Here is a 25,532-nt window from a genome sequence, read left to right on the forward strand (position 1 = left end):
GACTTGTCTAAGGCATGCAATTAGTGGCAGAGCTTAGGTACATTGCAGCCTACTATAGCACACAACTCTTCTTTAAGAAACGTGAAATTAAGATAGTGTTCATTATTTATGAATTTTCTAAAATGCCACAATGCTGCTGAATTGGCTGAAGAATCCCACTTTTTAGAGTTCGCCAGCTCCCTAATTTAAAGCAACAACTTGAACCAAAAAGGAACATAGGTCTTAAATCTCACAAAATAAACACTAAAGAAAAGCTGTGTCTCCCCTTACCTTCTCCCTTTGTCTCTGCCTGAAAAATTCTTGCTCTTCCTTTAAGGCTGAATTTAAATGTCACCTTTTCCAAGAAGCTTTTCAAAATCCAAAAGTAGAATGACCTCTCCAAATCCAATGAGCAATAAATCTCTCCTCCTTTTAACATGCTTTTTTCTGCCTTGTAGGTGAGTTAAATTCCTATCTTATCTTACTTGATTAGGGATGGTCCTTTACAACTAAGGTACTGTATCTATTCATCTCTGTATTCTTCAAAATGCTTAACATGTGCATTCCAGCTAGCACGGAGTGCATTGAACCCTAATACTCTAATCTGCCTCCATGAAACCCATCGAAATCTTTTACAGCAATTCATGAGGATGTGTCAGGAAGTCAATTCAATTTCATATATCTAAAGCTTAACAAATGTATTTACTTGTACTCCATGGACAAAAACGTGTGGGATGTAAATTATTCTTTTTTTAAAAGGACTGGAAGCTAGGTAAAAGACATGACTTTTCTTTTTTTGTCTTACTGCTTTTCTCCCCCAAATGATAAGAAAACATCCAGAATAACCAGCCACTTTTGTTTGGAGAAGTGACCATATTTAGCTAACTCAATCATCCATGCAGATATTCAAACCCATCTGTCTGAACATTTTAGGAGCAGTAACCTCTTGGCTTCAGCTTCAGCATCTCTCAAATATGCATCTTGGCACAACATACCAACATTCTTGTCAAAACCTTTCCTCAATAGCTGTATTAAAATGTTAAGTTAGTCATGCATTTTATAGCCATGTAGATGTCCTAAAGGCTAGAACTCCTCACAGGTAAGCAAATGGTAAGACGGAATCTGCCAGGCCTTGAATTGAACAATCTCATTCCAAGTATCAAGATACACTGCAGCTCTGAAATTCTAGGGCAGAACACTGAAAAAAACTCTGGAGGAGTACGGGAGCAGCATTGCTTACTGCTGGGTACTTCCAATGTGGCACTATGTTATCCTGTCCTTAGAATTAGTGGCCATTGTTAGAAAATTGGGAAATTGAACCTCGAAATCCGTGTTTCTGATTTTCTTCGAAATACCATAAGATTCAACTGATGAGCTCACATTCCCACATGGCAACGACTATCTTGAGGTAGGTTATGGCTTCCCAATTAGAAAGAGACTACCGTCTCAGGTTCAACCCAGGCCCTCCCAGGCCATCTTCACACATTTGTGTTTATTTCCCAGACTCTGCAGGCCATTTTCTTGGGCAACTCCTTTGTTACAGAAATAAATGTGACTATATTTCATATATATAGAGCCAATCTTCAGAACTCTTACTGGCTAGTTAGAAATTAAAAATTCTGCCCAGCAGTGTACTTATATGTCAGAAGGGGAAGGACAAGTGTGAGTCTTATGGATTTTAGAAAAATTTCAACATAAGTTATGTATAGCCAGTGAAAATGTAAGGCAGGTTTTCTGGGGAAGTGGTGGGAAACTTAAGAGTAATAATGATATGTTTATATAACACTTGTTATTTAGTCATAGACTTTAGGAAGCTGTATTTGGGCACCAAAATCTGCACCTTATTTCTATACAATGTGTTAACTGGGTCACAGAGAGGTGGCAAATTTGCCAAATTTATAAAGATCCTAAGAGAAAGTTGAGCTTGGCTTTTCCATACCAGTCTGGAGTTCCACGTAGTAAAAAGACTTATAGCAGAAAAGCCTTCCCCTTGTCATTCATTCTTCACGCATTCTTTCACTCAGCACATTATTGAGCACCTACTATGTGCCAGGTAGTGCCTGCTCTTAAGAAGCACAGATTCTAGTAGAGAGAGATCTAAAACATAAACAAATATGTGAAAAAAAAAGTCAAGTAGTGACGGGAGCTGGAAGAAAAATAAGGTATGTCTGTGTGTTGAGGAAGAGTGAGAGGGGAAGGTAGAGGAGAGGGGAAACTGTGATGTTTATCCAGGATAGTCAGGGAAGGCCTTTCTAAAAAAGTGACATTTCAGCAGAGACGTGCAGGAAGCAAGGGGGTTCCATTTTAGGTGAAATGCTATCCATTTGCCCAAGGTCCTTCCCAAATGTCACCTCTTCTGCGAAGCCTTTATTGACTAATTCAGTCAGAAATGTTCTTTAATATCTCTAATACTTAATTGCAAACTGCTTTATATCATATTTATTTGCTTCCATTTTTCTTGAAAGTAAAATCCTTGGTTGGTTACAATTTATAATTTATTCCTTGATATAATGAATGTTCAATTAATCTCTATCTGCTGGACTAAAAACATTCTCAGGTAATTTTAGGGCTACAGGAAGATAAGGGAGGGAGGCGTGGAAAATGAGTCATGTTTTTCATTTTATTTTATTTATTTATTTTTTATTTATTTTAATTTATTTTTACTTTTTATCCCTACAGCACCTGGTCTTCTTAGGTGGTCTCCCGCCTGAGTACTAACCAGGCCCAACTCTGCTTAGTTTCTGAGGTCAGACAGGATCGGGCTTGTTCAGGGTAGCATGGCCGTAGACAAGTAATGTTTTTTTATAAGAAACAAATAAAATAAGAGACTATAAATGAATTACATTACTACAAATTAGGTATCGTATTTCAAATACTCTTACCTAAGATGTAAGTACTCCAATGTAATTCTTTGGAAAAAATTTATTCTAAATGAGTCAATTCATAATTAAAGACAGGCTTCCAAAAAACTCACCTCTTGGTAATATCTGAAACTGGTAAGAATTACTGTAGAACCCACACTCTGAAGAGATAATAAGATAATTCTGTTCCTAGGATAGATGTTGCTTTTTTCAGATAAAAATGGCATGTTTAAGGATTCAGTCATAAAAACTAGAAATTTTAAAAGGCATAAACTCCATCCTTCTTTGCTAGTTTGTTAAGAAAAAGTTGAAGATTAACTTGAGACATAATGTAAAATCTTAAGTTTTATATTTTGCCCTCATTGAAATTGGCTAATTTAAATGATATTTAGAATTAAAAATAACAATGCCCCCAAGATCCATAAAGACAAGTAGTTTTGTTAAAATAATTACAATCCTTTGGTGTCGATGTTACAAACTCGGTATATTAAACTCATTTTTCAGTTAAAAGAAAATAAGCGAAAAAACACTATAGTCATTCCCTTGTTAGAACTGAAAAATGTTTCCCTGAATATATTAACTTGCTGTCTTGGAGATGGATTACTTCCTTACCGGTAGATATTTGGGTAAAGTAAACTTTGGCAAATAACATAACTGATCAATTTTACATTTAGTTGCCACATAACAACAAAATAAATCACTTCCCAAAAATACTTCGGCAGCCCCACCTTTTCACAGCTTTGTCTTTTCGCCCCCTCATTCAGCGGCTCCAGAATTAAGGCCACCATTCCACCTCTCACCATTTCTATCGCCCATCCTATTTTAGAGATGGAAGCAGCCATGGAAACCAAAAGCATAAAAACACAGGCTCAAAGGTTAATGCAGGGTCACAATTTCACCCCCACTAACTCCTCCTGGTTACTGGCCCCCTGTGGAAAGGTGCTTTATGTTGGGATTATCAAAAGTACAAACAGTAATTCCTCCATTTAAAACAGAGATGACAAATTTTTGGATGGTAACACATTTTGGTTGGGCTCCCATAATGTTTTTTCTCTTTAAAATTGAGATAAAATGCATATAACATAACTCTTACCATTGCAACCATTTTAAAAGAGCACAATTCAATGATTTTTATTATATGAACAATGTCATGCATCAGTACCATCCAATTTCAGAACATTTTTATACCCCCAAAATGAGCCTTCATAATGTTTTAACTTTTTTGTAATTAGTAAAAAAAACATGTAAAAGTGGGGAGCAGTGGTATAAAAAAAAAATTCACATTTCTAGCTTTTCAAGAAAAATGACCTGGCAACACTAGAGGGGATGAATGGGGAAAAACAACACAGCACCAGGCAACATCCCTACAGAGGCCAGGAAATTACCGAAGGCATGAGTTAGTCACCCTTGCTTTAGAAGATCAGGGGCTCCAATTATTCTGAATCACTTTTCAGGGTGCCGTGGGTGTGACTCCAGTTGTGACTCCACACGCTGTTCCTCTAGCTGTCAATCAAGCTGAGCCAGACAGCTTCCTAGCTCTGACTCCCGGAAGATCTCTAGGCTTTCATCAACTTCTTTACTCAGCCTTCCCTCAAAATGCTTTGCATTTCCCACCCCAGGATCTTTGCTAAAATCTCTCTTTCTGCCCAAAAAGCGACACTGTATCTACCTGAGGAACATCTTAAACCCTTGTCCTTTTCGTACCACTATCATGACTTGCTTTTGTTTTCTACTTACTATCTATATTTTATTTCCCTATGATTACTTAATATATTTTTATTTTTTAAAAAAATTTTGTTTTAAATGAAAACTATATGTACTATGTGAATGAAAACTGGTATTATTCCCCTAAATATATATATCTTCGTCATAAACACATGAATTCATAAAAATGAATTCGATGAGAAAAAATCCTCGGTAGTATTTATTTCTAGCCAGATACTGTTGCTGCCAAAGGCCACGAGCCCCATGCCTACCTGCCTGCTACAAAAGGAGGTGAGCCAGTGTAAGTCAGGTGGGAAAAGTGATACGGCCCCAAACACAGGCATTCTCCATGAATGACATAAAATATTCCAAGGACCTGAAAAGGGACTAAGCTCATAATGCGACTGAAGATAACTTAACACTATGCTCGGGGCCTCCTAAAATCATTTACTGTACCATCACCAATAGTACATGTACCATACTTTGGGAAATGACAACATGCCTCTCCCTTCCAAAGCTTCCTGCCAATGTCATCCGTCTCAACAGTTTTATCTCAAATATCTCATCCACAAAACCTCTTGAACTTCTCTAATGGGATGTGGTGTATGCCTGTCTTGATATCTTTGGTGAGGAGTTTTGAAATGACCTTTAAAAATTCCAAACCAGTTTCTACATGAACTGAAACATGTCCTAGTAGATGAAGTGCTCAATATGGTGAAAGGCACAGGGATATATAACTGCATTTCTGCCCTTTTTTACATTCGGGGGTAATATAAAGCAATGAATGCAATTATTGCTGGGAAGTCATTCTTGTGTGCTAAGAGCTACCCTATTAAGGGCAGTTTTTGTTTTAAAGGGAAGTAAGTGTGCCTTGCAGGCTGGGAAGAGTGGGTTACAGTGTGTATGCTTCGTTTCTGGGGATGGACAAAGTTGCTGAGAACTTTCTCTGATAACTCCAGGTGTCATTCATTTCTAGGAAGAATGAATTCACAGTATTAGGGTCAATTTGGTAAACAGACAGGATAAAGACCTCTATAAGCAAATAAAACTATTAATGAACAACATTTTAAAAATATATTGGGAGACAATTTATGATGGTCAATTTGTACTTCTATGGTATCTAGATTAGCTTTCTAAAAGACTGGACTCCTTATAAAATCTGCACACGTGGTACATTAATGCTCATTTTATAAGGTTAGAAATATTTTTTTACTGAGTCAAATGATTACCAAAGTTTATGGTCATATCTATGTTCCTGGAAAGTATTACTGATCATCTGTAGTAGGTATTTTATATTAAGTTCTTGATAAATAACAGAATCTTCAATTAAAACATGGGTTTCTATGGATAAAGACAACCCAATTTATTAAAATTTTTTTCTTCATATGATTTCTAATGTTCTCCTTGCTGCAAAAGGCATAAGATATTTTAGGAAAATAATACTGAATTTATCTCTAAAATGTGAGGCAATGCATATTAAAAAGAGTACATGCTTAGGAGAAAGATGAATCAAGTTTTTTGAATGTATGATTAGAGTCAGTTTCTAAATGTGAAAATTAAATCTACTCCAACAGAAGTTTCCCCCTTGAACTAATCTCCTGTTAATTTTCCATATATGCCATTCAGTCTACTCCTGCTTTGAAAAAAATGGTGAAGGGAGTTAATGGATTTGCCAAAAAGAAGGGCTTTTTCTCTAATGCTTTCAGCATCCATCTCTAATGCCAATTGTTGATCTTGGAATGAAGGAAACAGTTGGATATAAAATATCAACTCACATAGTATTTTTAAGCTGTCAGCTGTACAGTTAGTCTTTATATAGGCAACAAACAAGTGCTTCTCTGTACCTTTATTTCCCTGAAACATAGAAATACATGAATGCCAGAACTCCACCCACATTCCAATGCAGGACACATTCTATAGCAAATACCCCAAATGAATTCTGCCATATTTTCCCTGTTGATGAATCAGACAAAATATTTCGCCTCTATATTCTACAGAATTCAATAAAACCATATACCATATTATCCCCACCTAAATTTAGAAATCATATTTAGATGAATATTTAAAGACTATAGCTAACATCAAAAGGAATTTAATTCTTGAAATAGCAAGTGTCTAGCACCTATGAGTATACTTTTTCCATTAAATTGGTATTATCACAAAATAGAGCAATTTTAGATATAGGCACATAAAAAGGAAGCAATAGAATTCTTGGATTCAGAGTCCAGGTTTCAGATGTTGGTCTTAATAATCTCCTAGCTCTCCAAGGTTTTAATGCCATCTAATAAAAGTATTGAGGGGTCGGGGGTTGGGTCATCTTTCTTTGAGCTGATTTAGGATTACTGCATTCTGATGTGGAGGATAAAGAGTCTGAAACATTTTAACATACACATTTTTAAATCACTAAGGGTAACTGAAAACATGCCTAGAACTCTGGTTGGAGGCTGGTGTTTGGCCAGTAGAAGTTTTAGTAATAGCTATTCTTTTGTCTCTGGGTTCAATGCAAAATGGTGGTCCAAGTCTAGAAAGGCCAGCACTTTGGGCTCTTCTCCTCTTAGAGGCAAGTTTTCTTTTCAGGCACAGTTGAGATCATTCTGATAGTTTGCCTCTATCACCCATTACTTGATAAAACTTCAAGGCATGCACATTCATGGGTAAAGAGGGATGAGGCCTTTCATTGGTTGTCAAAGCTCAATATAGTCCATTTCTCATCTTCTGGGTATAAACTAATAAAACACCAGTTAGGAGGCTGAATATCACCTGTGTGGCCTCAAAGGGAACCAGCAAGAAGAAGGTCCTGCCAGGCCTTCTTAAATGTTCTCCCTCCCGCCCCATGCACAGTATATCCCGAATGTCCAGGTTTTAGCTGACTGTTGGCACCATGGATGGTACACTACCTACTGAGTACTGACCCTTCCTGTACCTAGAAGCCAGACAGCAAGGTCAGATGATGGATCCTCATCAATATTTAGATGATCCAAGTATCTCACGAAAACAGCGAAGATTTTAATTCTGCAAAATGTTTTATCCTCTGGGCCATATGTCTATCTTCACACTTCATTGGTTATGAAGCAGTTTCCCTACAAAGTGCCCACTATCATAAAAACTAGAAGTGCCTTGCCACTACAAGAGTCTTGATCACTACAAAGCTAGAGGAGATTAACATTTGAGATCGGGGAATCATTTTATTCAATGAAAGTCTGGCTTGTACCAACAGTTTATTTTCAACCCTGAAAGTATCCTACTAGAATAGGTAAACGGTATTTGGGGCACAGGATTTCTGTATTTTCAAAAGACTAGATTTTTATCAAGCTATAATTGAAAGCGTAGCAGGAGTCACTCTACCCTGGCCTGCCTTGGTCCTGAAAACAGAGTAGGAGACAATGAGCAGGAAAGAACAAGCATTTTAGAGCCACAGCCACATTCAACCCAATTATAGTAACCGCCCCCATTCTTTATAAATTTGTGATTTATTTCTAAATTTGGCAAGTGAAGGCTAGTTGCTCCAAAGAATCATTACCGACTTTACCCTAACCCAAACTAAAAATATTGGCATGCATTTTGCATTTTAAATCATCATTCCCTGGCACAATTCCTTATTTGAAAAACAAATAGAAGCTCAGAGACTAACCTCTGCTGAGTTAAGGCTTCAGAAAGAGAAACACCTTTTTGTTGTTGTTAGAGATATTCTCATCTAAAAAACGCTGTGTTTAATTTACCACTTCCACAAAATGTGATGTTAAGACTTCTTAAACCCATAAAACAAACAAATAATGCTGCTTAGAATAAGAAAAGAGGACAAAAATTTCACTAAGGGAGGAAAAATTATTTAGCAATAAAGAATAAAATATGAAGTTATCTTTAAAGTCTTAAAACAGTATCTGTAGGCAGCAAGACAATGAAAAATCTTTTGATATCTGTCAAAATAGGAAAATTCTTTCTGAGTTGCTAAAGGGCTACCTGACAAAAAAAATATTCTAAGAATTACTAGATTGATTGGACGTAATTTGGGAGGTAAAAAATGCTACTTCGAGCAGACCTTAGATTCAAGAAGATAAGTCACACAGTCATACTGCTGTCCAGGCACATTCTCACTACTTTCAGTTTAAAGTGCTACATAGGTAAGTGAAGATTATTTCCCCATCACCTACCTCAGGAGGGTGATGATTTAAAGAGAGATAAAAATAAAAGGGGCAATAAGAGGATACTGATTATAGCTGATTCTTAATGACTGCTCAGATATCCCCTTATTCCATTAAAAACAAAAAACAAAAAAAAAACAAAAACAAAAAAAAAAACCACCAACGCCACAAAATAAGTTTTATCCACAAAATAAGTTTTATCTGTGTAACTGAAAATGTAAGGTGAAGTGATAGCCTGGAGAAACTGAAAAGCCAAAGTGGCTGGCTTTGAGCTTCACTCTTATCAGCCATGTTAAAATCAGTGACAAAGACCTATTCTCTCCAGAAATCCCCCACTTTATTTTTAAGCCTGAAAACTGGTTAGTCATAGCTATACTGAACACTTCCTGTCCAGGGGCATGGTGATGGCAACAAACTGCCAAGTTTAGTAGCTGCCTACATTTAGTCAATTGAGTCATTCATGGAATAAAAAAACAGCATCAAACATTTTTTAAAAATCTGGCTAACTGAAGCTTTAAAAGATATACAATGAAAACAGGTCTGACTATTTCACAGAACAGGGATTAGATGGTGCTATGGGGGGAAAAATAGAAAACAACAGACAATGTCACTTTAGGAGACAATTTGCTGGCAATTTCTGTGATATTTTAGCACGCCACTACCTAATATAATAGCTCTCCCACTCTCGTCCTCTACAATTGCCATTCCACACCTTCACTTACAAAAATGCCCGGAGACTGTAGAAAGTCTCAACAAGATCAATCTATTCTTTTTTTTCTTTTAACTTGGTCTGATTATATTTTAAAGGAAGGACTGGCTAAGAGTTTTAAAGAAACAAGTATTCAAAAGCTTAAAATAAAAATCAACTGGTCTAATCAACTGGCTTAACACCATAGTGTTACAGTAAGAACCCATCTTTGGAAAGAAAAGAAAACAATTAAGGATTTTAAGAATGACCCTTTAGGAAGCAACCCCGAGGGCTGTGTCAGGCTTCAACTAGGCTGTCTTTCCCAGCAGCAATTATAATTTATCTGATTAACCCTTACATGTGTTGAAACAAGTCAGTTAAAGTTCCACTGCTGAGCAAAACAAAGAAACCCTCCCCTCCCCCATGCCTTAACCATGAGTGCAGAGGGGGCAAACACCAAAGCATGCTGGGATAGACAGCAATGACAAGTAAGAGCTCCTGTACCTCTGAGGTTATCAGCTTGATCATCAAGTCAGAGCTATGGTTGAGTGAGACAAATAATTTAAACCAGTGCTGCCCATAAAACCCTCAGCCTGAAATTCTTCAGTGAGCCTGCTTAGCATCAGACTTGTTAACAAGTGAACCCCCCAGAAGTTAGGTTCAGCTTCATGGGAAGGAGTGATGGCTCCCTACCATACCCCAAAAGTTCCACTGAACTTCCAGAAAATGGATGGCACAGTCCATCTGACAGCTTTGAACTGACTCCCACGGGCTGGCATTACCGCTTTTCTAATTTATCATTTGCCATTCACAAGCTTTTTGAGGAAATCATTTTTATAACGCCGTAAGTAAGTCAGTGGAACTCCAAGCCAACACAACACAGCCCTTGCTTCTGACTGGCCCCAATTTAGCAGTTGGAAAAGCAGCAGCATTCCTCAACGTCACATCCTTGTTTATGGGCCCCTGCATTAACCCTGTCTGAGAAATGCAGTGCTTAAATGTCCTACAAACGCCACTATTTCATTGACTGCAAGTCTGTATCACACTCTGGAGACCATCGTACCATCATATCTCCTGAGAACTACGAAATCAAACAAAATAAACTGCCCAAACTTCTTATCCCAGGTATCCAGGTTATACTGCTGCTCACCTCTTTAATTTTGCACACATTTTTTCCTCTTCATTTTAGAATTATTTCCTTATTCCTCCCTTCTCTCTCTCCAAACACCTACCCCTTCCCTTGGAGGCTCTGTATTAGGCCTGGATCTCACCGCCTGTCTCCCATCTTCCTGTACCTCTTTGCTCCCACTCACTATTTCTTGATCTTATTGTTCCCTTGAAATTTCAAAATGTTCCAAATGGCCATTTCCTTGACTTCCTTCACTATTCTGATTTCCCAGTTCTTCTCCTTCCCTTTTAGTAGGTACTACTTACCTGTCCCTGAATTCTACCTCCTGGAAAACTTACCTGAGAGACTCCTTCTTTAATTACCTTCTTTTTCTGAAAAATTTGAGTCTAATGTTTAGACCTGTGATACTGGAGAGGGGTACATTTTTATTCTATTTCATAACTGACTTAATTCTAATTCGAACCCTCAAAAGGTGAAAATGATTTTATAAGTGCTTTACAATAATGAGAACAGTCAGGGCACTAATATTTTACTTTTATCAAATAACTTTACAGAAGAAAAATTCCTTGTGAGACAAACTCACCCTTGCCTGCTTTCTACAGAACATAAAACGAGTATTTCTCGAACAAGTAAATACCATAGGCAGGGCGGGTTTTGTCTTTGGGTGTGATTATAAGCCTCTTTATTTATACAGCATCTCCCTAGTGAAGCTGTCTAATCATCAACGCAAGCATCTCATAGGATCTCACAAGGGATGAGCCAGCCATGTGGCATAATTCCAGTGGTGTGACAATTCCTTACCTCCTTGGGAGAAATTAAAAATTTCTCAGAATGGCTTAACTTATTAGTGTGTCCTAAATTCTATTTAACATTTATAAAATTAAAACTCTCAGAGTTCCAAACTAAGTGTCAAATATAGGGTATCTCTGAAAGAAGCATCAATGATTTTCCGAGACTTGTGTTCCTGACACAGGATGAAAAATCAAAGGACAGAGGAAATAAAGGCAAATGAGAGAAGAGAAAAATTCTCTAATTCTCAGATTGCCCAAAGCTTTTTCCCAGGATGAGTGTGTGTGCGCAAGCGGGCATCTCTGCTGCTCAATGCTCTACAGAGAGGTACTGACTCAGTTGCTATGAGTATCTGAGGCCCAGGGAAGGCAGCCGTGATTGAGGGAATGGCTACACCTCTCCCTGGAAGTAGACACTGGACCGTCCATGGCGAGCAGAACAGCCTGTGCTTCTGGAACACCTCTGGTCTCCAGCTCCTCAGCCTAGCTGACTGGGCCACATGAAAACATATACCTGGCCCAGGTTAGCTGGCATCCAAAACAGATGGCCCGCCAAAGTGGGGGGAAAAGTTCGAGAGTTGCTCACTCTTTTCTTGACAGGCAACCCTGGCTTGGGTAAATAAGGGTTTAAGGCTTCAGGAGCCTGTAGCTATTGTGGTCACTTAGGCATTCTCTTTGCTTCGCCATTTCGTTGGAAGAAACTTTGCTCATAGCTTTTTATAAAATTAAATTCTGTTTGTCACTACAAGTGTATTTCCACATAATTCCACAGTTAATACTATATATACAAGCACAAATCCCACATATTTTTAAAACCAAAAATAAAGTACCAGCCTAATAACACAGCCTTTGCAAGGTCTCCAGATTCCCAAACCAGCACTCCCTCCCTCAGCCATTTACTGCCCACTCAGCAGTTAGTCACTCAGGACATATTACAGCTTTATGTTGAACTTTTCTTCAAGATTCTTAAGCCTTTAGCACAAGATTTAAGCAACTGCTCTTTCAGATACCTTAGTCTGTGGCCGGGGGAGCAGTGGGCTACAGTCCCATAGCCCCTTCCTGAAAAAGAATGTGTCTGACTCCCAGAACGTACCAGATCTGCGGGGCTCAGGGGGAAATGAGGCTATGGGATGCCAATAGCTCCTGCTGCAGCACGTCTGGTGTCTGAATACCAACTCCCTTCCCACCCACACAAATGCACATCTTCTCTGAGGAAGAGCGTCCCTGCCCAACCAGTAGCCTCAATGGCTAATCTTCTTGAATGATGTTCTCAAAGGAATAAAAACAAGTGAGCTCACTGTTGAATTGCCTCTCACTCGGTCTACCACTTTTAAAACCAGAGATTTAATAGGGTTTATTTGTAGAGCTAAAGTTGATTTCACAATGCTTCTTCATCTTTTACTCTCCTGAGGTGCACACAGGAGAAGGTGAAATAGGAAACCTCCATGTGTTGAACCATTTCATTTAAGTTTGGTAAGTTCCTCCAAAAGGTAGTGGGTGACACCATACAGACGAATTAGGTCTGCCCTGCTTCAAGGAGATCTCATACAAAAATCTAGGATGTTAAAACCTACATTTGCAAAAATTTTTGTTTGTCAAACACAGCGGGTTAAAAAGCGCCTAGACATCACCTCTCCGGGCATCAGTTCTTCTTCTCTAAAGCAGGGGTCTGCAACCCCTGGGCCAGGGACCAGCATTGTCTGTGGCCTGTTAGGAACTTGGCCACACAGCAGGAGGTGAGCAGTGGGCAAGCTACCAAAGCTTCATCTATATTTGCAGGCACTCCCCAGTGTTAGCATCACGGCCGCAGCTCCCCCTCAGACCATCTGGCATTAGGTTCTCATAGACACCCCGGTCCCTGGCACCAAAAAGTTTGAGGACCCCTGCTCCAAAGTGAAGAGGTTAGATGAAAGGACCTGTAAAGTTGCTTTTAACTCTAAATTACGGTGATTCTAATTGTATTGTCACAGAGAGTCATTTTAATTACAAAGGTCTTCTCTTGCATATCTTCCTTAAATATTACAGCACACATATGGTTTGATTTTGTAAATTCAGCTTGCACTATATTTTGAGACACAATCCGCTAAATGAAGAGAGGTGTACACATGCTCACCTCATTGCTTCCCACATTGTTAGCATCTTTCCCATACAGAAGGAAATGCTGGCAAATGTTGGCAAATCAGCGGTTTGTAGCAAACCCTGCAATCCTGCATTATTCTGAGATGAAATTACTGGGCTCTGAGACTTTCTGACCCTACTGCATTCTCTTTTACCCACCCACTTTTTGGCTACTTCCTGGGTTACAAACAACCAGGAGGAAAGAATTTAATCATCAATGTTTTCCTGATAGTTCCATGGCATCGTAATTCGGGGGCGAGAAAGGTGTGATGTATGTTCAATACGATAAAAATTTCAGACATGAGGAAGAAAAGTTTCCAATATACGTAAGCTTACAGAGCTGTGCGTGCCAGGCAATGCCAAGTTATCAGTGGCATCCACGTAGAGATAGCAGGGCGTAGATCTCTAACTGAATCGTCTACTTTTAGTCCTTGTCAACACACTGCACTCAAAAGCTAATGATTACATAAAAGGAAATGGTATCACATTAAAGTCTAGTGTTTTTGAGCATAGGCTATACCTTTTACAGCATACGTGACATCAAGGTCAACACTACCAAGTGCCATCTGAGCTGAACTACTGCAAAGTTGTTCCCTCTGCAAAGCAATGGCTGGGGAAAAGAGGGAAACGGGGAGAAAGCTGGCACAGTGATGCTTAGCAGTGAGTGCTGTTATGTGAGTTGCTACACCACGTGAGATTAAAACAGTAAGGACACTATGTGGTGTGGCAGCTTATATAATGCCACTGGACTTTCGGATGACAGAAGAGGAAATTAATAAGTCACCACCATAAAATAACTGAACTGCTAGGTATTGGTTCTGTGATTTCTACTGAAAGTCTCTACTTTTTGTCTCCTGAAGAGTCGTCATCCCAAGCACATGAGACGATGCTGACCATGAGGCCCCTGGAAGGTTTTGCAAGGCAGCCTGTTGGCACGATATGCTTGAGGGGCAGACTTCAGGCATATCTCTGTCATGGCACACCTTTGTCCTGGCACTTGACTGACCTCAGTCACTTGACCGGCAAGCTGACTAATCAAAATAGGCTTCCCCAAAACCCACCAGGGAACTGGGGATCCAGTTATGGCAGAGTATGGTGAGATGGGCTCAAAGTAACCCGGAGCCCAGAGAAACTACTGCAGACAAACTGAGGAAGACGTTATGCACCTCTTAGATGATATTGAAACTGAGGAGGGCTACAACTGAGAGTGCAAATGCCTGTTCACATTCCCAAGAAATTAATGTATTATTAGGAGATATGACAAATCAATTGAGCAAAACATAACCGTGGTGAGAATCACTCGTTGTGTATATGCACTTTGCAGATTCTTTTTCTAAAACACCTACAGCACCTGGTATTCCTAAGTGATCTCCCATCCAAGTACTAACCAGGCGCGACCCTGCTTAGCTTTTGAGATCAGATGAGGCCTTGCAGATTTTAAAGAAATGTGAAACTCAGTGAATGCTGCAATGTCACCCAGTTGTGAAACACAAATTCACCTTATTTCACTCACCAGGGATGTCGGCACTCTCTGTTCTCAAGCTGGCCACTGCCCCAGGAAAGGAGTTCCCTCTCTTGACCCATGGTACTTGAGTCCCTCTCATTGCAGCAGGCTTCAGGCACCACCTACCCAGTCCTACTGGGGCCCCAGTTTTCCTGCATCAGGAGAAGGATGCACTCAAGACCCCTGCCTGTGCCTTGAGCATCGGAGCAAGAGCCAGGGTCTGGGCTCTTCTCTTTCTCCTCCAAGACACCGGCTAGCTTCTCAAACTAGGGTACAAATGGACACCGGACCACAGAGAGCATCCTCCTGAGTGCCAAGCTAACTTGAGGATGGGGAGGGCAGTTTTGGACATTCCTGGGAACACTGTGTTAGGGTTGAAAGTTCAGGCTCTACAGTGAGTCCGCCTCCATTCTAATCCTGATTCTACCTTTTCTAGCTTGGTGGTTTTAGGTATGGTTTTTAACCTCTCTGAACCTCAGTTTTCTTGTTACATGCAATTAGCGCAAAGGGTTATGATATAAATATTAAATGAGATAATATACATAATCAGATCCTTAGCACCATGTCTGGCACATAGGAGAGCTCAATACATTTTTTGTTTCAAAATTCTTTCTTCGGTCTTCAAGGCAATTGAATACTGCTGGCAAGCCACTTTGGGCCCTGACTCCAGGGATCAAAGACACATGCTTGTTTTGCCTCTAGCATTAAAGTACTTTAGTGGAGAATTTAAGAAACCCTAAATAGGTTTGTCCTCTAGGTTTGGAGGGCACTATTCCCATAAAGTGAAGCTAGATGACTTCTAAGCCGCACTCTGAAAGGTTTCATCATATCAGGTAATCTCATTTTAAATGAATTAATTAGATAATGCCTTATCAGGCCTTCCTATATGAGAGGCCTTAGCTTAAGCGGTGGGGATTCAGAAAAAAAAAAAAAAAGTGCAAATCTCAATGTCAAAAAGCTCATAATGAAGTGAGGCAAAGTAAGCGAAAACTAATAACCATAATATATTAAAACAATGAAAACATGGACCAACTGAGGGAAGTATAGGTTGTTACAGGAAAGCTCTGAGAGAGCATCGACTCCAAACTGGGCCCAGTTGGCAGTATGGCCCTCCTGAAGAGAGGCAAGAGAGTGATCCCAACGAAGAGGTCTGCACTTGCTGAGGGAACTAGGAAGTAAATGAACAGGACGACACTCAGGTTGGACGGACCAGTCTGATTGGTGTGGTAGATACTTGCTGTCGTTTTGGTGATCCACGTCGGAACTCCCTTTCTATTTCTGAAGAAGCCCTCATTTCGCACATGGTCATAGGAGTCAGGCCCCATCTCCCACCACCAAAGCCAGAACCAGAAGTTCCCTCTCCCACAGGCAGCAAGGGGTAGGTACACAGTCTAGCACTGATGAATCAGATGGTTTATTTCTGGGATTTTTGAATGTCGAGGATGACCAAATACTCAGCCATATCTGGATTCCCAGCAGTGACAGAACTGAAAAGTACAGAGGAGGGGAAAGTTGTGGTGAGGCCTTTACCAGGCAATGCTAGAGTATGTCTGTGGCTGCATCTCCTGATGCCTTTTCAGAGGCTAATTCTCCAGTCTTTTGTGTGGATGCTTGAACTACCCAATACGCTTCCAATAAATTCTTCTGCTTATAATCACGGGAATCAATTTTCATCTCTTACAACCAAGAGCCCTGATGGCGCAGGTGGTTATTATAACAATTAGGGTACAAATGCTGAGTGGAGATGAAGAGAAGGAAATATAGTCAACAGATAATGAGGAGGATGAAGTGCCAGGTGGAAGTTGAAGATAAAGGAAAGGGCAGGGTAAAGGACAACTTGCAGATTTGTAGTTTGGAAGCCAAAAAGAGAGCAATGATTTCAATGAAAATACAAGAGGATCAGATTTGTGAAGAGCAGGAAATGATGAGGTCAGCTTAGACATGTTGAATTTGAGGTACTTATATGACGTTCAAAGCAAGGTATTTGCCAGGGTGCTGGCTGCACAGGTGAGTCTGAGAAGAGCCCAGACTGGAAGTATAGGAGATTAGAAAGGAACAGCTAGAATGGAAATGGGAACCAGGAGAGTGTCATGTCATAGCAACCAAGGAAGGAGGTTAGGACTGCCAGGGACACTGCTCTCCTAATATCAAATGCTGCAAAAAGTGGTCAAGTAAGATCAGGACAAAAATATGAATGCTGGATCACTGGTGATTTGAGCACCTGGAAAATCATTGGTGATTTGGATGATTTCAGTGAAATGATAGAGAAAGAAACAGACTTCCGCGGGATGAGAGATGACAAAGAGCAAGAAAGTAGAAACCATGCAAAAGTTTGTTTTGTTTTTAAAAAGGTTCTTTTTAAAGGAGAGATAAATATCTAAAATTAGACAAAGTAGTGAGGATGAACTTTCATTTCATGAAATATTAAATGATCACCTTTTATTGGATTGGTCTCAGAGCTACAGTGAAGAATAAAACAGACATGGTTTTGCCCTTAAGAGCTCGTGGTCTAGAGAAGAGATGCTAGAAATATGGTAAGTGCCAGCAGGGAAAAGAATAGTGCTCTAAGAATAGGCAATAAGGGATCCTAATTCAGGCTGGAGGTTCGGAAAAAGCCTCCAACTAGGGCCTGATCAAGAAAAGGAGAAAAAGGGTATGTGGGGAGAAGGATATTTGGGGCCAGCAGAAGACCAGCAGGTGCCAACACCCCCAAGTGCGGAGCCTGAGCACGTCTATACACAGAAGGGAAGAGGCGGAGAAGATATGTGTCTACCTGGTGTGAGGAGCCCGAGGAAGGAGTGGCCTTCTCTGGTAGGAACCACACACACCCCACAGGCACCGGGAGGGTGGGTGTGGTGAAGGTGAGCCTGTCAGACTGGGAGCAGGAAACGGAGGGAGCTGTCTAATGGCCACTGTTTTCTTTGCGAAATAGCACGCCTGGTGAGGCACAGGAACCAGGAGAGGTGGTAGCAGGAAGTGCCACTACAGGCAATGGAGGATGAGCTGAGCCACTCGCAGCTCGACCCTGACTCTTCTGCAAGTTCTCACAAAGCAACCCCGCTTTAACAAAGGTTTTGTCTTCTTCGCTTTCTGGTACCAAAATTTCAATAAGCAGGACAGAAGGGCCCTGGATCTCCAGATGCTTAGCATTAGAAATGTCCTCAGAGATCTTAAATGCCATTCATCTTTCCTACTTCATAATTAAGTAATTTACTCAACAGGAAGCAACTAAATGCCAAATATGTGGTCATCAACCTACTTCTTCAGGAAGACTCCACCTACTGGAAAGTGTTGATATCCTTCAAGGACCTTCCCCTTTTTAAGAAAGTGGGTTTCTTCCTTCATTTCTCTTGCTTTCCTATTCATTTTGACTGGATATCTTAAATTTCTTCGGCTTTTAATAAAGTGAGGCCTGGATTATTTTTCTCTGTTAAATACTCAAGCACGATTGCCTATTCATTTGTAAGCAGGCAAAATCAAATTAATTCTTTAGGAGATGGCTATAGACTGAGGATGAAAGTTCAGCACTCCTGGCACAGAGTCAAGTATATTCGAAGCTATGATGACTTAACAATATCTCAGGTCATTTGCTTCTACATTCACTTACATGCATAAATATGTTGGCCTCTAAAGACCTCTGAATCTGACTTGATATTTTTTTCTGATTCAACCCCAAAGTGTACTAGTCTTGCGCTGCAATTCAGAATAGATTTAAGAGTATCTCCCAATAAAGCAAACCAGGCATGAAGCATCTGAAGACAATTTTCTTGCAATATAGACATTGTGAAGATTTCGCGGTGATATCACACTGAATGGGATATTTAGGTCCATCATGAGAGGGAAAAAAAGCTAAGGAGAGGGGAAAGAATTAGTAAGATAACTGAGCTTTGTATATCGCATAGCTCCTTTCATAGATATCCAAGACGTGGTTCTAGATCACAGTCAATAACCAGCCTTGCAAGAACTGCCCGGGACACACACGTGTGCACACAAACACAAAACATACACATATACACAGACACTCATCCTTTATTTCCTGGCAGAAGCTACAGTGATTACATCTCTTAGTAAAGCATTTTATCAATCTCCCTCAAGAGTTATTCTATGTCCTACCCTAATTGCCATCAATTGAAACCTCTAGCACCTCATATTATTTAAAAAGAAATATTCTGGTCTTTCTGTTAAAAAGCACAGGCACCAGAGAATCTGCTGCAGATCTGTAGAATGTAAATGAAGTGGGCAAGTGGAGGTAAGGTGACGAACAAGCAGGAGGGGAGCTGTTAAGGGACCTCTGCGTCCTCCAGTTTTCCAGCTCACAACCAGATAGCTGGGCAGGAGGAAAGAATGTGGATGCTGATAGAGGAATAGATAATATGCTTCAAGATACTGTTTTTCTACTTTCTCCTCACTCTTTTATCCCAAAAGAAAAAGAACATGCCTGGGAGAAAACATCAATTTAAGTGTTACTTGTCATCAAAACAGAAGTTCACTATTGGATTCTCTCAGCCCATTTCCTCTTTGCTTTCCTTCGACTACTTTTGACTTACTACAAATTGCTGTTAAAAAGACAGAAAAGAAAAGCCTCCATCAGCACGTCGCTCCATCAGGACAGAGGCCACAGCAAGGGAACATTAATCCCCCAAGCTCTACGTGAAGCTCAAAACTAATGCTCCTGGCTATCACTTTCATTCACACCAGCCCCATATTTCTATTAAACAAGCCTCTTTTTTTTATTATTTATTTTTTTTATTGACTCCTTCCCTCACACAGCGTAAGGTAAACGGCAGCCCACAGGGAGACATCATGAAACACAGCTTCACTTTGGGAGGGGAAATCAGTAAAAGACAGAAGAGAACAAGTTCCAAGGGCTCTCCCTGATATCTACCAAATGGAGAAACCAGAGGGCTCTCTTTTCTTTCTCAGGCTCCCATAGCTGCCCTGATGGACTTGAAATTTACCAGTTTGCCAAGAGACTACTTGAAAAGGAAAGGAATTTCACAATCTTGAACATTCTCCTCTCTTACTCTCTAATTTTCCTCAACAATCCCCACTTCCATCCCCACTTACGAGAGGACTTTTGTATACATAAAGTTTCAAGAAACAAAGCATACAAACACTCATGCACAAATAAACGCCCCGAACTAACACCAGCACATAATTGTGTTTTGGTTGGAGCTTTTCCAGCCTTGTCACCCGTTCTCTGTTAAGAGTAAATGAAACCCTTTGCTTTTGCAAAGTTAGAAACAGACAAACTCTCCTCAGTTTCAAGCTGCACATGGCTCCCGTCATAAGCTCTCAGCCCTCTTAAACCCCCAACAAAATGAATTCACTGCTGAAAAGCCAGAGGGGGAAGGGAAGGAACTATTCGCCAAATAAAGAGCTTTCACTTCTCCCCCCTCACTCAGCTTCCCCTTTTAGCCTGATACACAAGGCGTTTCCAATTTCTCAAATCCTTTTCAAGAGACCCTCGACTTTGAAGGTTCTTCGAGGGGATCCGGCTATCAGCGGTCTCGTTGCAGGCAGGGCTTTTTGAAGCACATTTTCCATTCTTGGAGTCAATATTGGGGCTGTTCCATTTCCAGAGAAATCTAAAAAAACAGCCTTTAGTGGGCTGGCTGAGCTAGGTCTGACTCTTCCTCTCATCCTCTCTGAACCGCCGCGGGGTGAGAAGGGTACAGGGCTCCGCATATGCAGCTCTAATTGAGCCGCGGAGGCGCAGGGCAAGCGGACGAAGTACTCATCGCTCACTTTAAAACTCCCCTCGGCTCTCCTGCTACGCCCTGCCGCCACATTCCTCCGCAGAACTTAGCCGGTCCCGCCAGAGAAATCAAAATCATACCTTCCTTGGAGTCTTCGGCCTCGGAGTGCATGGTGTCGGGGTAACCCGCTGCAGGGGCGATTACCTCTGAAATCGTCCTCGGACCGGCCGCAAGTTCGCCCCGCAGCCAAAATCCAAACACGACGGGAAATAAAAGGAAGGAAAGCCACTAAAATCAAAACCTCCCCGGGGAGGGAGGGCTGGTTCTGGTGCAGGGATTTTTAGGGGGAAAGTTCTGCAAGAGTGACGAATCACGTCTCAGCTGGGCGGCGGGAGTCCGCCCCCAGGGCGCGCGCGCCCCAGCCCGTCGCAGGGCGGGCAGGGGCGCACGCAGGTGGGGAGGAGGCCGGGGCCGCAGCCCGGCTCTCGGAGGGGCAGGCGGAGCGGTGCCGTCGGCGAACGTAACTGAGACTGGCTAGGCCAGCGAAATACATGTTCGATAAAGAACAGAAAGGCTCATCTAAGCGCGCGCTGCAGTTTTACGGAAATAATAACCACATAAACAGTAAAAGAAATGCTTCTGAAGCGTTGGGTTACGTTTTTCGATGCCCATTTAACTTTCTTGTCTCGGGGGGGGGGGTCTTATTCTCCAAAAATTAAGTATTGTAAAGCTGCTCGGTTTTGTACATGATTTTTGCAGGAAGGTAACGCGGATATTGCTCCATGTAGCTGGAAGGACTTGCTTCACAAGCCCAAGAGAGGGGTCTTTTGGAGAAAGTGGGGGTGGCCTCCACCCCTTACCTTTGCAGGGAAGAAAAAAAAAACAGACAAGATGGTTTACTCATCTAATATAATCCGGACAAGCACTTTTAGTCAAACCCCAGCCCAGGTGCCTGCAGTTACCCCAAAGGCCCCTCCTCGAATGGAGAATGTGCTACTCTCAACAGCCAAAGATAAATTCCTTCAAAATGCCAAAGGGGAAGGAGGAGGTATTTAGGCTTTTGAAATGCTCATAGATCAAGGTAGCTGGAGGGCTTCAAGAACCAATCTCAATTCTGCCCCGAGGTTCAGTCCTCAGGCTTCTACAACTGGCTGAGAGGAAGGCATCCGAGCTTTGTAAAGCCTTGGTTTTGACTTGGAGAAGTGGGGACAAGAGCTGCCACAGACATATCTGTCTTCTAGAGAGATTCTGCAGAGCACGAGTTTTATTATCAATCGAAGGCAAAAGGTCCTCAAATAACATACCCTAAAGAATGATTAGGAAATTGTGAGAAACGTTACATTCTTTTAATAAACTTATTTTCCAGCTGCTTTCTTTTTCCTCATTTCCCATTTTTATGTAGGCAAAAACCATGAGGAGGGGCACTGTGTTATACTTAGTGGAAAGAATATTCAAAAGATATGGATTTAAAGAGTTTGAATTTAGTTCTGCCATTTGTTATTTGTATGATCTTGGGCAGATTACTTAACCTCTCTGGGCCTCCCTTTTCTCAACTGGAAAATAAGGATAAAAACAGTATTATTTACTTCACAGATTTATGTCTAGTATTAAATAAGGTAATATAAGTAAAAAGTGATTTGAAAACCATAAAGTATTACACAGACTATTACGAACTATCACACCATTAAAAGTAAATTTTTATAAAAGATATTCTTGAATTTTATTTCAGTGTTGGATTTAAATAGAAAAAAAGTATATTATACTATTTACAAACAGTTACGGCTTTTATAAATATTAATATAAGACCTAGATATTAAATCACTTCCAACTGCTGAGTGAGTCTAACATGCCTAAGACCCCCAAGCAGAATTTTATCTCAATTTCACTAAAAGGTCAGGATGATGAGAGGAAGACATAGCCAGTCAGAGAGGAGAAAAGAAGAGAAACATCTGGAAAATATCAGTATTGTAGAACCTCCGGGAAACTGACCTCACCACCAAAAGGGTAACAGGCTGCACCCTTCTGAAAGTTGCAGTTAACTATCTGGTTCCCTCTGCCATAGATCCTGGGTTAGGAGCTGCTAAGATGCGTACACCTATTTGGTAACCTCAGACTTACAGAGGAGACGTGAGGATCATTCTGAATCCAAAGAAATGTACCCTCACCAGTCAGAAGCAACCTCTTCTGTCCTGTCCAAGGAAAGGACATTCTGGGAGCCTCCTCCACACATACACCATCTGTCCTTGTCCTCCCCCACAGCAGCCCAGATGTCCATGGATGTGCACCAGGAGCCCGGCAGGATGTCACCAGGGCTGTATGCTATACAGATATGCTAGCTCCCATTCATCTATAATTAGAGCAAGATGCGATACCTTTTCAAGGTGATGATAATGCAAATTCAGACTATCCAAATTCCAGGCCCTATCTGCCGTAGGCAGAACTCACTTTCAACCTCTTCTTTCAGAAAATGCCTCCAAAAGAAGTATTTATTAAATGTCTTTTTGTAAGTCCAATTATGTGCAAATCATATAAGGTGTGTTAAAATATACATCCTTAATGTCCTACTTGTTTTTCCACTGGGTTCACAAAAAGGCCTTCAGCCGTGCTCAGGTTAGCCAAGGAGAACAACTGCTGAATGAACAGTTCAAATGCTGCCCTATCAGCCTTGAAATTTAATTTAGAGTCATTTCAGCAGCCAGGGTGATCTTTGAACATTCACCACGAACCTCGGGAAACCTGGAGAGAAATTTAATGCTATGATCTACCTCAAGTGCAAGGAATGCTCAGCTTATTTTAAAAGATTGTATGTGAATAAGGACGAACCTCATTAGTCTGTATAACCTCAAGGCCATCTGTTCTGGGCAAACTACACTGTCCCGTGCCCCACCCTGAAAAATGGTAACAAAGATCAGCTTATTTTCTGAGGTTTCCAGATATATACTAGGTCAGTCATTTCATCTTGATTGTACTCTGCATTTATTCAAAATGGGATTAGTTTACTTTTTAGCCCTAGTAAATAATGCTCCAATACACCATAATGGTTTGTTATCCTCTCTAGGTGGAGCCTGTTCACTCTTGTATATTTAAGAAACACTCTTAACATCTCTTAGTGTGGCTTGGAATATATGCTTGAAAGTCATACAACCTGATACAAAATGGCAACTAAGTTAGCAACACTTGTCATTTAATATCAAACTGCATTTAAATACTATGTTGAATTCCTGCTCATGTCTAATAATGAATTTCCCACCTACTGTGTCAAGATGGCAGAGAATGCTGGCTAAGATTCTGATGCTTTTTCATTCAGTCATTACAAATATTTACATGTGTCACAGATAAAGAGACCCTTCTCACTTGGTATAATTTTGGTAATTTTGACCATCGACCTAAAGAACTCAATCTTTCAAGTGACCTCGGTTCTAAGTTTATTAACACCATCTCTACACTGAGCTTTATCACAGAACAACAGAAATGACTCCTCTTAAATTATACCTCAATGCTGTTAAAAAAAAAAATTAAAAAAAAAAAAAGGCTGGGCTTTCGGATCTTTTTCTTCCAGCTGTCCAGATATCTGTTAGGAACAAGGGAGTTTAGCAGTTTTCAGACTCACACAAATGAGAAGATTAGAAGTGGGAAGAGGAGGTACAGTTTATTCAGGAGGAATCACATGCTCTGCTTACATTCAAGAATGTTGTACAGTCTCTACAGTGAAAAATACTAAGCATCTATGTAAATTAGTTATATACTGACAGCTTCTAGGTCATAAGAACCCCAGGTCACAACAACAGTCATTCTATCAATATTTTTATATCTACCTTTCTGATAAGAGACTGAATCTGTACAGATAACATTTTAGGTCAGGGGAAAACAAGAGAGTTGTTTATACTTGGTATAAAAAGTAGCTTTCTTCTATTTGACTTTGAGGCTTTCTTTGTATTACTGACATCTATACCCTTGAAAAGCTTTGAAGACTTCCATGATCTACATATAAAGCTGGTTGTCAATTGCTCTCCTCACCTGTGAGAAAGATCTGTGCTCTGATCTCAGTGGTTGGGTCTGCAGGCTTTGCCTCTTCCTCATCCTCCTCAGACATTCTCTTACACTTAAGCTTCCAAAAGAGAAGTGGGGCTAAATGAGTGTCTCTCTGAAGCCCCTGCCTGACCCAGGTGATCTCCCTCTCCTTGTCTTAAGAAAAAAAGGAGAAGGGGATGATCAAATGACAGTGCAGATCACTTATGCACCTTCTTAGGATGCCAAGCCCTGTGCCTCAAGAGGTCTTATGCGTATGCATTTCTGGGTACTGGGATGAAGTCCGGGAGTCTGGGAAATGGGGCAGAACTACTGTGAATCAAGGAAAGATCCTGAGGGTGAGTGTGCAGATGAAAGAGCAAGAAAGCCTCCTCCCAGGGCCCTGCCTAGAAGTTTGAAGTTTGTTATGGATAAACCCTCTCCTCAGTCTTCCCATAACATCTTCAATAAATCCTCCATGCTCACTAATGCTCTGAGTGTTAAGTGGAGAATTCTGAGGGAACTGGAAGAAGTGCTGATATCTGAGGTGGAGCACACATGGGGACAACAATACATCTGGGATGCAGTTGCTTCCTAGGTTTTCATTATTTACTTTTATTTCTCTCCTAAGAAATCTTCCTTGCTAAAAAGCTTTTAGCAGATGACTAAACACGTGTGTGTGCACACATGCAAACACACACACACACACACACACACACACACACACAATAAGGTCTAAAAATATTATCTGAAGAATTTATGCCCGCAGTCTTTCTTTTATAATACTTAGCAATGATATCTTCCATTTATATAAGTTTCATTCGGACTTCCCAATTAGCTCTCTTGAATCGTCATACCCATTTTACAGTCATGTAATTAAAGAAAGGGGGGTTATATGATTTACTCAAGGTT

General features: G+C 40.6%; 1 protein-coding gene and 1 pseudogene across 4 annotated transcripts in view; both read right to left on the reverse strand.

The window, feature by feature from the left end:
• TNFAIP8 (TNF alpha induced protein 8) overlaps nt 1-25,532 on the reverse strand; it is a 104,657-nt gene that overhangs the window by 12,984 nt on the left and 66,141 nt on the right. The window contains exon 1 of one of the 4 annotated variants that reach the window (XM_016145312.2): nt 20,753-21,016. The exons of the other annotated variants lie outside the window; for them this stretch is intronic. Coding sequence (XP_016000798.1) covers nt 20,753-20,783 — 31 coding nt within the window. The 5' untranslated portion in view covers nt 20,784-21,016. Of the gene's footprint in view, nt 1-20,752; nt 21,017-25,532 lie in introns of those variants that run through there. 4 annotated transcript variants of the gene reach the window in all.
• On the reverse strand, nt 2,650-2,768 carry LOC118607522 (annotated as a pseudogene).

This window comes from Rousettus aegyptiacus, unplaced genomic scaffold (assembly GCF_014176215.1).
Source record: "Rousettus aegyptiacus isolate mRouAeg1 unplaced genomic scaffold, mRouAeg1.p scaffold_m13_p_8, whole genome shotgun sequence".
Classification (NCBI taxonomy): Eukaryota; Metazoa; Chordata; class Mammalia; order Chiroptera; family Pteropodidae; genus Rousettus; species Rousettus aegyptiacus.